Source organism: Tauraco erythrolophus, chromosome 8 (assembly GCF_009769465.1).
Source record: "Tauraco erythrolophus isolate bTauEry1 chromosome 8, bTauEry1.pri, whole genome shotgun sequence".
NCBI classification, from domain to species: domain Eukaryota; kingdom Metazoa; phylum Chordata; class Aves; order Musophagiformes; family Musophagidae; genus Tauraco; species Tauraco erythrolophus.
The window spans coordinates 32,411,632-32,424,972 of record NC_141472.1 but is presented as its reverse complement, the minus strand read 5'-3'; the positions used below and the strand labels follow the sequence as shown (position 1 = coordinate 32,424,972).

Sequence of the window (13,341 nt, the reverse complement as noted above, 5' to 3'; positions counted from 1 at the left end):
TATTTATTTTAAATCAAGGGGAACGAAAACATATGGTTTTAAAAACACTGAAATACAAAACAAAATTAAATAAGGAGGAACCGTCAGAGGAGTAGCAATGCACAGTGGACAGAAAAACTATTTCCTGTTTTTCCTATTTCCAGCTCAAGATCATGAAAAAAATATATTTCCCTGGACACAAATTATGCATAAAAAAATATAAATGGTTATGCGGCTGAAACAGTGCTTAAGTGCCTGAATCCATATGTCAACGCACAATTTTTATGCACACACTAACACTTACATGTATAATTAGATAGACAATTTGCACACTATTCACCGAGAATAGCTGGGGCTGACATGAACAACACAGATTCCAGTACAACTGCTGCTTGGCAGGGACACAGTCTTACACTCGACCACAATTTCAAAAGCCCATTTTTCAGCATGACATTGACTTTGATTTCTGCCTTATCTTAACCGCCCACTGATGTCATTCTCATTTCGGGACAACAGCATTCAACCCACTGTAAATATGATCAATGAGCGACCCTGTACTTATGGAACAGATTGTGTCTGACAAGGCGTTTTATGGGTATCTAGCTGAAGAGCAAACCTGCCTCAAAATTCCAAGCAGTTACAGACATGACTGAATTTAACTTCATAATTAATTTCTTTAGGAGGGGAGTAGTTCACATTTTAAATAATGGTCTCCTCTGCTACATTAAAATGGAGGTAGGGGGAACAGGCAAGAAATCCCAAGAACAAGACCAGACCTCACCTTCCCTTTGCTACACAGTTCCCAAAATGTTGCAGAGCATGTGCTTAACTTCGGAAGGTGGATCTGAAGGAACATCTCCGAACTGCAGTGATGGTGGTTTGTAAATGTGCAGACCAGCCAGTGGCACAGTCAGGTCCTGGGGCGCAGGCAGCGTGCATGTACTGAAAATACCAGGTCTAAGTCACCTCCAGGCAAGCACAAGAGAGAAACAGATCTTGCTCTGTTGCTCCCTTCCCCCCAATTTGTTCTTGCTTAAAAATACAAGATGTTCAAATCCAAAGCCCCCTTGTTTACAAGAATCACAGTTTGACTGCAGATGTTTTATCTTCTGTGTTCCTCATACAAACCACTCTTGACCTTGTGTAATAATTGCTTGCTTTTCACTCACAGGCCCTCCCTCTGCTGCTATTTACATTCAGGGTTGTGCTGCTTTGATCACTGAGCCATTTGTAACAAATGCCTTCCAAGATGGATAGTGATAAGTAGGACAGTCCCCTGTTTTCATTCATGATTAATATCCAAATGGCTGTAGAAACATTTTAATCAAATCAGATGAGGGGAGACGGGTTATCTCTGTTACTCAAAGGTACGTCAAGGAAGCCTGCTAAGAATTTATTATTTGAATGAGGGGGGAAGAGAAAGGGTAGCACTCGGGTCTCAGACTTCAGGGGTCACAACTGAGGCAGCCCCTGCAATCCCGCTGGGACTGCAAAACCATTTTCTCCCAACCACATCTGCAGGGATTCCCAAACTGTGACCTTCTGAGAACACCCAGCACAGAGGCTGCAGCACGTTATCCGCGTCCGATCCGAAAAGCCATCTACAGGCTCAGTGGGGAGAGGTGACTCCAGTGCCTACAGCAGCATGGGATGGCCAGGCGAGGAGAGCTCCAGCAGACACATGCGAAGATCCACAACTGCATCGGAAGACTGACAGCATTGGTAAACCACGGTTTTGCCTGACGAAGGTACATTTACAGACACTTCCACTGGACGCTTCTTGGTGTTGTCCATTTCCCATGAGCTCCATGGAAGAACACATTCTTACTTTGTATATAACCCAGATCCATTAACTCTCACCTCAAGCCACTCAAGGAATAAAAAAAAAAATCTAAGCACTCCTGACATTTTATTGTAGTTGGGTCATATCTGCAAGAGGCAAGTGTCATATCTTCTTTTGTTCATGAAGGAAGGCAAATTAAAATTTTGACACAAGTGTCTTGGTATTCTTTAACTTAGGCTGAAGAATGCTACAAATAAGGCATTCCACCTAACGTGGCGCTTGCTATGTTCACTTTCCAAATATAGAAGATAGAAAAAAATACCATGGAGACGTCAAGATTTGACTAGACTCTACCGTTCACATTGTTCTTAAACACTGGGTTTTAAGGAACATAAGCTACAGGCATAATAGTCTATACTAAAGGTTGTTCTTAAGGACTCTGTGTAGCCAATTAATTGTATGGTTTATCACTGTTTTTCAAACGCTTAGTGAAGGAAAACCTGTGCAACTATTTACTAATTAACAACTGACTGTAATAGAGTCAATTACTAATGCTGACAAAGAACTTTCTCCTTATTATGAACACGAAGCTCACACTCTCTTCAAGCCAGGCATTGGTGCAATATATATTAAACAAGCTGTTGATGAAATAACGTTTCAGATACCACTTCTGAACGAGCACGTTTGGATGACTTCAGAAGCTAAGGGCATGAGCAAAGCATATGCCACATAATCCTCCACTAAAAATTCAGCTTTGAAGAAGTTTAAAGAAGTATCACCTACTCGAGAAGCACATAGGAGAGGCTATAAAAAGAAGACAAAAACACTATTAATGGGACTTATAAAGAAGAGAGGGTGAAAAATGACACCTGAAAATCCTTAGCACTTTATATGGCACTTGTTATCTTCAAAGCATTGCACAAATATTAACTAATTAATCCTCACATTTTTCTGCCAGGTGATCGGAGACAACGCTTAAAATAGGTGGAGTAAGATTCATGCAGAAGGGAAGTGATCTGCAAGAGGCAAAAGGGAGGCAGCATCAGAGCAAGCCAGTACACAGCTGATCCTAGAGCAGCACACAACCACACACTCATGGTGTGTCATCTCCTAAAAAGTGAGGAGGGGGAGAGAAAGAGTTTATTTGCAGTCACCCAGCAAATATGCCATATGACTGAAAACTCAAAGGCAACAGACAGGACATCATCAAGGCAGCCACAAATGAGATTAGCTTTATCTGTGTCCCGCAAGCACACAAATCACAGTGCCCATCACCAATGCTACCAGCTACACTCAGCTAAGTGAAGTGCCAAAACTTAAGACCTGCTTTGCTATCACAATTTTTTGCCATTCACGAGCTTGAAATAGTGGCATGATCAAGGTAAACCATAATTCACTTCTACAGTGACCCTGTCCGCATCAAGAAATTTAAGGCAATGCTAGTTTGTGACTCTGGTAGCAAACTGCATTGAGTTTTTCCATTCACCAGCCTCCAAATGCAACTCAAGCAAGGTGAGTCTCATTACCCGCATTTTACTGAAATGTGGGAACTCAAGGAACTGTGTCACCCAAAAGCAAAAGAAAAGGTCAACAACAGAACAAGTACCTCTTCCATCACTGATTGCTCACAGTGTCATGAACACACCCCTGGGCAGAAACACCACTTCAGATGACCACATCATGCTTGTGGCGACATCCCAGCCCCTCCAAAGTAATGGGAGCTTTGCCACCAAAGCCAACGGATTCAAAACATCACCCCATAAGGCACAGAGCTGAGTAACAAAACCAGTCCCAAAAGCCAAGGTTTGATTTGGGAAGGGCATCTGAGGAGACAGAGCACAGTCCACCTCACAAGTTCTACAAATCCGTATTTTGAAGAGGAAACAGAGAAGTAGGAACAGGGCAGGGGGGATAGTAAGTAAGGGATCTGCCTCTGCAATATCCTCCCTCTGACTGCGACAAAACACTTCCCAAAGCAGCTCCTGTAGTATAAACAGCGACTGGAAGGGAAGAGGCACTCCCAAATTCAAGCCCAAATGCCACAACAGGGAACAGCACCTGAGCACTGCAGAGAGGCAGCAGCGCTCGCACCCTCCCTGCAAACTTCCCAGAGGCAAAGCCACTGCTGCCACGCTGCAGGGCTATCGGCAACACAAAGAGCGAGCCACATCCAAGCACTCCCCACAGGCCTGGATTCACAAGCTTGTATTGGTGCTCACTGGCGCATTGCCCTGACATTACCGGGACTTGAGGAACTGGAAGCCTGAAATGTTCCTTAAGCCTTCCTTTGAAGGCACTGGGTTTGAATGGCACCAGGTCAAGGCACCTGCTTCCCAATGGCTGTAAGTCAGTCAGACTCTCCTGACTCAGTTTCCCTGTCATTAAGCCAGGACTCAGTAGACAAACTGACCTTTTCCACATTGGCCTGAAGTAACATTCATCAGTGTTTGCAAAGCAAACACATCCCAGATGCATAATCCTGTTGGAATGGCTGGCTTCTGCTAGGGAAAGGACAGTACATCAGAGGAAACGCAAATCTACCTCGGTGTGAAACTCCTTCCCCATACCTTTAACAGTAAATTCAGTCCTTTGAGCGTGAAATATAGTCAACCACTTGACATATCAAAGAGGGAAGTATCTCTAAAGTTAAACCACAACTTCTTTATGACTCTCCCACTCATTCAAGAAATAAAACTTTACAGCAGGCGAAGATCACCGCAGCATCTTCCTCACGTGTGTGTCACATATTCACAGTGACACAGAAGATAACAATATCTTCCATTAGAAGAAACTGAAATGTTTTCTTCATCCAGCTTTGCAGTTTTCCTTTTACAAATGCAGGAAGTCTTATAGAGATAAGGATTTCAAGTCTCAGAAGCCACCTCCAATTTTAGGTCCTGCTTTAAAAATGAGTCCTGCTTTTCAGAAGCACTATGCATGCATGACTCTAGCTGCTGTCCCAGGCGCACCGCAAGCACTCAGCACTTCCAGGAAAAAAAACAAACAAAAAAATCACAGTTTAGGTACATGAAAAAGAACGGGCTGGAAGGAAAGGCAAAGTTCTCATTAACCTCTGTCCTACCAAGCAGCTGCCATCACCTTTGCTTTAACTTTACACATTGAGGACGTCCTGATTTAACAGCCTCACTGACTTTGCAAACATTGACTCAAGAAAAATTTAAAAGCAGGTTTTGCAATGTCACAGCTGTAGGCTAGTTTTTTAATTCTGGCATACAGCGAGTTACATATTTCAAGATGAAAAATCGCACCTTCAAGTACAAGATAATGCAAATTGCAAGAAATAATTTAAACTACTTGTACACAGCAAAGGGGAAAGAATTAGCTGAATCAACAGCTCAATGAAGACATCTGCTCAGCATGCAGCATCATAGAGCAAATAAAATGCTGGGGCAAATTAAGAAGGGGAAGAGAGAATAATGTGGATAAATTATAATGGCTTCGTATAATTTTACTGGCAACGGCAGGCCCACTCTGCTAATCTCAAAGACACCAGCTCACCAGCTCTGCAATACAAAAGGTCCAAAGAAGGGCAACTAGAATACTTAGGAACATCAGATTCACATGAAGAAAGCTGGAAAAAAAAAAATCTTTTAATCTACAAAAAGAAATCACAGCCAAATACTTACATTAACATAAAATGAATGTTACAGTAAGATAGGTCTGACAGTCACAGTGGATATGAAGGAAGTACCACAAATAACTCCACATGTTTAGTTATTTTAAATGAAGGGAAAATTCAGCCCACTTGTAACTCCACTTGGTCCACAATATATACTTAATCCAAGGAATACACCGCCACAAGTATCATTGAGAAAAGCACTGTATATATTAAAGATGAGCCACAGGGGAAAAAAAGGCCATACTAAGACCTCTCCAACATTTTATGAAGAGTTCTGTCTGCCTTCAGTTTCACTTGAAATCAATAAATAAATTGCAGATAGCAGAGGTCTGTGCTTCTAGATCAAGCTTAGAACAAAACAAAAATTGGGCAGGATGCATGGCAATTCTTTTCCCTCCTCCTGAATGAGCTGAGAGCTAGGCCATCAGACAGGGGTGATGCTTTCTGTCCCACAATGGCAATTCCAATGTAAGCACAGAATAAGCACAGGGCAATCAGCAATTCCACACTTGATTTGTATGAATTAGATAAGCACTCCTAGGTCATGTATTTCCAAATACATTTCAGATCACACACGTGTAAGAAAATTACTGTAATTTTTCATTAATTATTATCTCTGTTTGTCCAGGCAGAAGGAAGGACCATAGTTCATGCCAATAAAGTAAATAAAGGAGTGATTTAAAGGATGCCTTAGCTAACCTTTTGAGCTATTTATGCTAAATTCTGTGGATAAAAAAAAAAAATCATAATCAGACTTTAAAATATTTCTGCAAGTCTAGGAGTGTCCCTGAGGTAAGAAGCGTTCCACTTAGTGCCAGTTCCATGAAACACCCCCAGATCCTCCGGAATGCACTAAGATGGAGAGCGCCACATTTGAGGGACGCAGGGGCGGCAGGACGGGGCTGCCCACGGCCACCCGTGCCCGCGCACCGAGCCGAGCGAGGCAGCTTCGCTGCGGCAGAGCCACCGCCGAGGGAAGCCCTCTGCCGCCGCGGCACCGATTTTCACACGAAACTTGGGAACGGTCGGAGCCCCCGGGGCCGGCCGGGGCAGCCGGGAGCGAGCCGGGGGCTCCAGCCCGCAGCCGCGCGGGGAGACGCCGCCGCACGCCGGCGTGGGTTTCCTCTCGGTGTTTGTATGGTGGTTTTTTTTGGAGACAGAAAGAAAAGGAGGCAGGAAAGCAGCGCACGGGCGGAGGGCTGGGAACCACCCGGGAGGAGAGCCGCCCGAACCAAGCCACGCCGGGCTGTGCCGTGCCGAGCCCGCCCGGAGCGGCGGCGGGCGCGGGCGGCGGGGACGGCCGCCGCGCCCAGCCCAAGGGGCCCGTCCCGCTCCCAACTTTCGCTCAACTCCGCCGGCCGCGCCGCGCCGAGAGCCCCCGCCCCGGCCCGGGGAAGGGGGGACACCCCGCGCCCGCCCCCCGCCGCCCCGGGGCGCGGCCGCCGCCACTCACCGCCAGGCCGAGCAGCAGCAGCGGGAGCCGCCCGCGGCGCCGCGCAGCCCCCGCGCCCTGCCCCGGCACAGCCATCACCGCCGCTGCCGAGCCGGACCCGCTCCCGGACCCGCCGCCGCCGCTGCGGGCTGCTGCCACGTCTGGCGGCGCAGGCGCGCTCCGCCGCTACCGCCCGCCCGCGCGGCGGCATGACGGGGCTTGTAGTCCGCCCGCGGCGCGGGGCGGCGGGGGATGCTCGTGTCCCCCTCCCGGAGAGCGTGTGCGGGTCCCACTGGGATCCAGCGCACGGCAAAAGAAAAACAAACCCAAAACGCCCCAAACTGCTGCCAGCAATCACAGTTAAAAAGCAACTTCCGTCCCGTTTGTTTCAACAGAGATTACGGAGAAAAAAGTTCCAGCTCTTCCTCTCTCATGTCCCACTGGCCTCTCCTCTTGGAGTAGTTTTCTGTGTCTCCACCTCTCTCCCAGCGTGTACCTTAGTGTGGAGGGCCTCCTGGCAAATAACCTCGTTCTTGGTACTTTTTTGTGAGCGTCTTTGAAAGTTTTTGCTGGTCTTGAATCTGAGCTAAGAGGCGATTAGGGGCACAAAAAACACGGGAAGGGTGAAAGAGTTAACTGGAAGAGAGGTTTAGAAACTAGGACCTGTTCTCCTTGTAAGTTGTTCCCACTTGTTATCATTAAATCCTAAAGGAGAACCCTGCTTTATCCTAGCACCTCGGCAACGATTGCCAAGTGCAAGCAAATAAACACACCGAGCCTGACCAGGATCAATTTGTGCAATCTCCATTGTAATCATGCTATTTGAACGATCCCTGCATCCAGATGAACAAATCGGTCTGTGCCCCTGGTTAGGCTCATCCAGTGAGCCAGCTCTGCCTCGCAAGGACATCCCAGATGTCCTGCCAGTAATCTTAATGTCAAAGCAGGTCAGCCGAGTTATAATTGGCTTCCCACAAACAGAAGGGATCTTCACCTACCGCCCAGTGGCCGTGTGAAATTCTTCCTTGGCTCAGAAACATCAAAGGAAAATCAAAGGCATCTTCCTGAGTCTGATCCTTACAGCTGACTGTCGCCTGAGCATTAGACTAAGAGGCTGACTGCAAGGGAGCAATTTGTAGATCCGTACAGCTGACTGATCACTTCAAGCGGTGATCATGAAAACTGAATGCTGTTGACATTAACAAGTCCCCTGGTGGAGATACAATTTTGCAAAGCAGAAACACACATAGAGAAAGTTATTACTATTAACATTTACACTTTTGTGGCATCTTTTGCAGCAGAGCCAGCGCATGCTTTTCTCGGTCGCAGCTGGATAACCTTTAGCAAATCATTTCACAGTGCTATGCCTCGCTTCCCATTTGCAGAAGGCCTCAGCCAGCCTGCCTTAAAATGGGGTTAGCAATCCTTAGCTCACTCTAAAATGCCAGTGAATGTACACCAGGCACAGCCCAGGAGCCATCAGAAGGAGTTTGGGATGAGGAAGGATGCATGGCTGGAGAAGGACTTAGGGAAGGAAAAGGCAGGAATCTTTTCACTCTACAGTGGAAGGATCCAAACCAAGACATCCTTTGCATCAAATATATGTACCCCTAAAGTATACGCTGTCTGCACTGCCGCTTCTCACTTACAGTCCTTACTGACTGCACTGGAATGGATGGAGGGGTGCGCTGTGCCAGTCACTGCCACTGCTGGTGCCAGCTTCCTGATCTGTAAGAATCAGCCTGCTAGGAAAAGGCTCCAGATCCCCAACTGAAGCCCATTTCAAATAAGCTATCAAAACCTCCAGGAATAGGCAACCTCTTCCAGATGCTGTTCACTTTCAGATCAGCCTGGAGCTGCAAGGCTTCTGCACACGACTACCCTGACTCATCCAGACCTCTAATCTCAGTTGGATATCCAGGTCCTCAAAGACTGTTTGAATCCTCCTGTTACTCTTTTGTGTAGAAAACTGTTACATCTTCTGACACTTCACATCACAGTTACATATCGCACAATGCAAAGTAACCTCAATGCGGTGGAATTTCTGTGCCGTGTCATCACCATACAGGACGTGCTGCCATTGTGACAGGAAAGGATAAAATCCGGGGACACGGTTGTTTTGTCACAGGAATACATTTTTATCACGATAACAAAAGGAAACATTCTCAGGAAGGAGAAAAAAAAAAAAAAGAAGAAAGAAAAAAGCAGACAAGCTATTTCAAACTGTGCTTCTGAAAGGTTATATAAAAAACCCAGTTTGGGAAGCTGCAATTTTTATATACAGAAGAATATAAAAAAGGATATCCATGTGGTAACTACAGCTTCTTTCTTTCAGTTCGGCTCAATAATTTATATTGACATGACAGGCATTGCCAAAACTTAAGAGACAAGATCATTGAGCATCTGTCTCAGGTCAAAATAATATGTCAAGTGTCAGCTCTAGACAAGGCTTGACACAGTGGCAACTACTTAATCAATCCAGTCGTGCATTACTAATGAACTCATTACAGTTGTATCTTGAGTGCGCTGCTATCCAGCATCCCAAGTTTTACCCTGTATCTGTTTGGCATTAATATCATATGCTGCTTGCTTCTCTATAATTGTAATATTTGTATAAGGCACTGCAAAACGCTGTGGAAGTATTCATTAATTCACCACTGAGAACCCAGAAAGAATTACTGCCCTTGGATTATAGATCAGAAAACAGTAGCAGAGAGATTATGTGATTTGCCCAAGGCTATAGAACCAGACAGTTTCAGATCTTGTTCATTTCCAAAGTCTGCATTGGGTCTGCTAATCCTTACTTGTCTATCTATATTCAAACACCTCTTTTACCAAGAATAAAATACAAAACTGGACTGACAGTAAGTATGTCTGTAAGGAATTACACCTTCCACATTCCCTGTATGTTGCCGCTTTATTTGACAAGCTTTATTCTTTGTTCTCTTCTTAACCTGAACAAGTCTCTGGCGGCCTCTCACAAAAGGTACAATGAGTCACCTTTACCACAAAAAATGACAGCAGAGCAGACAGAAAAGGATACAAGCCCTTACTGATTTCAAGGCCAACATGGTCTACACTGGGACCCCAAAGTACATCGCATTTGCCCAAATGAAAGCAACATTTGCTCAATGCCTTAACTACACGAAGTTCTCCTTCCTTTCAGCAACATCTCTTCCTTCTTTAGTTCAGCTTCAGCCAACTGATTTTGATCTGTGGGCTTATCTCCTATAAGTTTTGTGACATCTGTGTTGTGGCACTGATTGCATCAGCTGCAAAGAGACACATGAGCTGGTTGCCATCAACAGATTGATGGTATTGTAGCCCTCGGCTCCTCATGACCTTTCCTACAGCTCTTCAGCACATTACGAAAAGGAAAAGAGACAGGACCAGCCCCTGTAGGATTTACATGGGAATGGTCTCAGAGAAGAGGCACAGCTGTACATTGCTTTTCTCCAGCTGATGTCTGTCAGAGGGGAGAGCCTGAAGGCGGCTTTCCTCTCCTGCTGTCTCCTCAGCACCTGGTAGCACGGCTGCAGATGCAGCATATCCATGCACATCAGCTAACAAGTTCCATGGAAGATCATTAGCACACCAAAATAAGGGAGACGAAGGTGCAGCTGTTACATAAAGGATTGTTTCTTAGGTCAAACATTCCAGTTTCATACTTTTTAGCACTATTTTGCTAATGACAGAAATACATCATGAGTCTCAAGGGACTGCTCTCTGTTATTCAGCTGTGACACATCTGTGCTTTTCACCTGGCTCACTTGCTCCAGTCAATGGGCATGGCATGGAGGCAGGTCAGGATGGAGCGTAGTCTGAATGCTTTTATCCTCAGTGCTCCGCAAGGATGCTGTTCGCAGCCGTATAACTCAGTGCCTCCATTTTCTGCACCATACACCTTTACATTTCTGAGGTCTAGAAGGACTATGGACTTTTTGTACAGACCTTGCATAGCACAAAGAAGAAATATGCACATGCTGTGTGCTTTCATGGGAATTTTACTTCTGTACTTTATTGTTGTTGTTTCCTTCATTTTAGCATCAAAGTACTTTTGGGCCACAGGTAGACAGATGCTCTTTATATATGAGAGGAAAAAACCAGTAGGTACTGCAGGAGTCAGTTAAAAGTTGAGTACAGATATTTTCCAAATATTTCTTCCTAGAAATTTTCCATTACAGTTTTTATTGCTTTCTTTAAGTCTGAGGTCTGCATGCCCCTTTGCATTTAAGTGGCCCTACTGTTAAGAACACTGTCGTTTCTTTCACTGAATCTCCAAAGCTGGATATAATGTGTTCCTGAGTAACATAAAAACCTTCTACAGTACGGGCACCTTGCTGGCAGGTAGTAGGTAATTTATGTCTCTCAGTTACCTGCTGGGAGAATAGTTTAAACAAGATTAAAACAACCATTGGAGTCTAGCTGTTGTGCACTGACTGCAGCACTACTGCATATTTCCAAAGTACTGTGGTCAAGACAGTTTTCCAGTGATTTGCAGAAGCTTTATAAAATATTTGCTGGCTGTTTTACCTTTACTGCATCATCAGGGAAGTGTTGAACAATGAGCTTGTGAAGAGGGCTGGGATTTGAATCTGAATTCAATGCATAGCCCAGCCACAGGTTTCCTGCATGAGGATTTACATGTCATGATCTAGCAAGGGCTGACGTCTTCACCTGTAAATCAGAAATAGGTGCATTAGTGGAGTTTAGCTAATACCCCTTGGATTGTGATGGTGCCTACATACCCTAGTAACAGGGGCCCAGCTGGTTATTTTAGAACAATATAGGTCTCTATTCTACTGGCGAAGTGTTCTACTTTAATATGCAAGTTCACATACGGAGACTGATTCTGCTGTGCTGTTCAAGGGTAACCTCGCACTAACAGCTGGCAACAGAGAAGTAGATGGGTCTTCTTCTGAGAGTAGAGTTATTATGCCTCTGGTCTGCGTACACAAAATATTCATCCATATGAAGAACTGAATATAAAGATAGGATTATAAATATAAGATCAAAATACCATTCAGCGTGAAACAGTGTTTGCGCTACTGGCCTCAGTCTTCAGTGAAGCTGTATCCATCCACAGTAGCTGAGCACCTGTCTCCATATTATATCCAAAGATGTATTTACATTCGACCATCAGCATATATTTGCTGCAGATAATGTTCTACTAAAATATTTTTTGTACATCTATCCGATGAGAATATCTCCAATACATGCAATATATACATATTCGGTACCTTTCTCTCTTGATATGTAGATAGATGATTTTATATCTACTTTTTTTACACATTTGTATACACACACATGTGCACAGATATACATCAAATATTATACAGATGCTTTGCATAGATTTATATTATTTTATATGATATTAGTATATATCCAGCCAATATGTTTTCTTCTCCGTCTTTCAGTTTTCCTGGAATTAGTTTGTGTGATTAAGTACTGCCTGTTTGAGGTCAAAATCAGCAACCACAATTAAGTGTATGACTACACAGTCACTAGCCACTACGTGCAATATGGCAAAGTTTAATGAGAGGGATTTTCTTCCTGAAAGACCTTGTCTTTGCAAGGACCACTACTCACAGCCATAGGAAAACAGCTGTGCTGTGATGAAGCTAGCACAAACAAAAAAAAACAACCTTATGATCAAATCCCTTGGCTTTCTGCAGGTATGCAGTCAGAGTAGCAATGTAGCTATTCAGAAAGGAATTTACTAGGTCCTTAGGTTTTCTCCTCTAAACCTCCTTCCTTCCCTGCATATTGCAGTAACCCATCTTTTCGTTGGGAAACACCACAGAGAATGCTGCATGGGAAAAAGAGATTGTAGAAGAAGCAGGGAAGCAAGTGGGAATAAGACCTTGATCCTAAACTCTTTGAAGGTAATGGATTGACTTCTGCAGGCTTTGGCTCAATCCCCAGCTGTCAAGGAGAAAAGTCAGTAAAGGATGGAGGGAAAATAGCTGAGAAACAACAGGGGAAAAAATGGAGGCAGAAAAAAAAAATGCTGAAGATAAGAGCAAAAAAACCAGAAAGGGTAAAAGGTAGAGTGTCAAGGGAAGAGAGGCAGAGGAGAGCAGTAGTGGACATCGCTGAAACCTCAATAGAGAAGAGCGAGAAAAAAACAACAGTGAACTATCTGTGAAATGGATTGTGCAGGAAGCTGATTTGCTCCTGTTTTCTAAGCTGGCTGTTCACATAGCACAATCTCAGCATTGCTATGACTGAAGCTGCGACTACATTTACCTTTTGATAGGTTTTATTGCATGCCCAGTGTCCTAGCTCCTCTGTTCAGCTGGGCCAGCACTTCTTTAGAGAACACCATGGCTCCCAACTGCTGTATGTGTCTACGTTTCCTATACAAGGAGAAGTCTGGTGTGTGTCTGGGTCTCACCTTGAGTATGAAGTCGAGCTCCTGCAGAAGTCAATAGGAATGAAAGGAGTTCAGTGTCAGAGAAACATGCAGTCTTACTGCTTGCTTCCACTGCAGCAATTAATAGATCA

At 44.6% G+C, this 13,341-nt stretch overlaps 1 protein-coding gene across 1 annotated transcript in view; it reads right to left on the bottom strand.

The window, feature by feature from the left end:
- PDIA5 (protein disulfide isomerase family A member 5) overlaps positions 1–7,060 on the bottom strand; it is a 107,009-nt gene extending 99,949 nt beyond the window's left edge. The window contains exon 1 of the mRNA XM_086615774.1: positions 6,856–7,060. Within this exon, the coding sequence (XP_086471900.1) occupies positions 6,856–6,930 (75 nt within the window). The 5' untranslated portion in view covers positions 6,931–7,060. The remainder of the gene's footprint in view (positions 1–6,855) is intronic.
- Positions 7,061–13,341: the final 6,281 nt, after the last annotated feature.